General features: G+C 61.9%; 1 protein-coding gene across 1 annotated transcript in view; it reads left to right on the top strand.

The window, feature by feature from the left end:
* Positions 1-557: 557 nt before the first annotated feature.
* HESX1 (HESX homeobox 1) overlaps positions 558-960 on the top strand; it is a 2,620-nt gene continuing 2,217 nt past the window's right edge. Inside the window, exon 1 of the mRNA XM_044656784.1 lies at positions 558-726. Within this exon, the coding sequence (XP_044512719.1) occupies positions 558-726 (169 nt within the window). The remainder of the gene's footprint in view (positions 727-960) is intronic.

Raw genomic sequence — 960 nt, 5'->3', positions numbered from 1 at the left:
GCGGGGTTCAGGTACCTGGAGTCGCTGCAAGTCTTAAGTTCGGAGCGGGGGAAAAGCCTGATTTTCTACCTTAGTGGTTTGGCAGAAAGGAGGCAGCCCCGCGTGGGACGTGCCCGGCGGCTGGGGAGAAAGTTCCCCAGCCTCTGGGCTGCTGCTAAACTGAGATAACGCGCCCGGCGAGTCCCTGACCACCTGCAGGGGCTGGGGGGGGTGGGGGGTGGAAGGGGGCGACCCCCAGAGGGGCCCATTAGCTGCTAATTACTTGCAAACAAGTAAACAATTAGCTTCCCAGCCTCCACTCGGCAGGGAGGCCTGTGCCGACTAGCCCAGGCTCCAGATTTCAGCAGTGACGTGAGCTCCCTAACCCCCTCCCCCGCCCGCCCCTATCCTCCCCCCAGATCTAGGTCCCAGGCTATAAAGAATCCTAGGGTTGAGCTGGGTGGGAGTCACTGTCCGTCGGCGGGGTGCTGAAGCGCTCTGGCGGCGGGAGGCCCCACTGAGCGCACTCTGGATTCTACTGCCCGGCGGTGGGGTGGGGGGCCACCGCAGCCACAGCCATGGCCCTTTGCGCAGCCGCCAATTCCCGGCCGCTGCCCAGCCTGGCCGAGAGCAAGGCAGCCTCTCGCTCCTTTTCCATAGAGAGCATTTTGGGACTAGATCCGAAGAAGGAGAAGAGCCCAACCATCCCTCCGGCCAGGCCCTGGACAGATCCCTGCCGTCCCTTAGGTAGGCCCCCTTCGCACGCTTGCTTGGACTGTCCTTCGGTAAGGGGGGGGGTGGGGATGTTTGATGCATCGGTCAGTGACTGCCCAGGAAAAGCAGACTTGAGGGAGGAGGGGTGGGAGGAGGGGTAGGAGAAGTGTGTCTGAGTGTGTGTGTGTGTGTGTGTGTGTGTGTGTGTGTGTGTGTGTGTGTGTGTGTGTGTGAGAGAGAGAGAGAGAGAGAGAGAGAGAGAGAGAC

Source organism: Gracilinanus agilis, chromosome 1 (assembly GCF_016433145.1).
Source record: "Gracilinanus agilis isolate LMUSP501 chromosome 1, AgileGrace, whole genome shotgun sequence".
In the NCBI taxonomy this organism is placed as follows: domain Eukaryota; kingdom Metazoa; phylum Chordata; class Mammalia; order Didelphimorphia; family Didelphidae; genus Gracilinanus; species Gracilinanus agilis.
The sequence above is the reverse complement of the archived record's forward strand: the minus strand, read 5'-3'. Positions and strand labels throughout refer to the sequence as shown.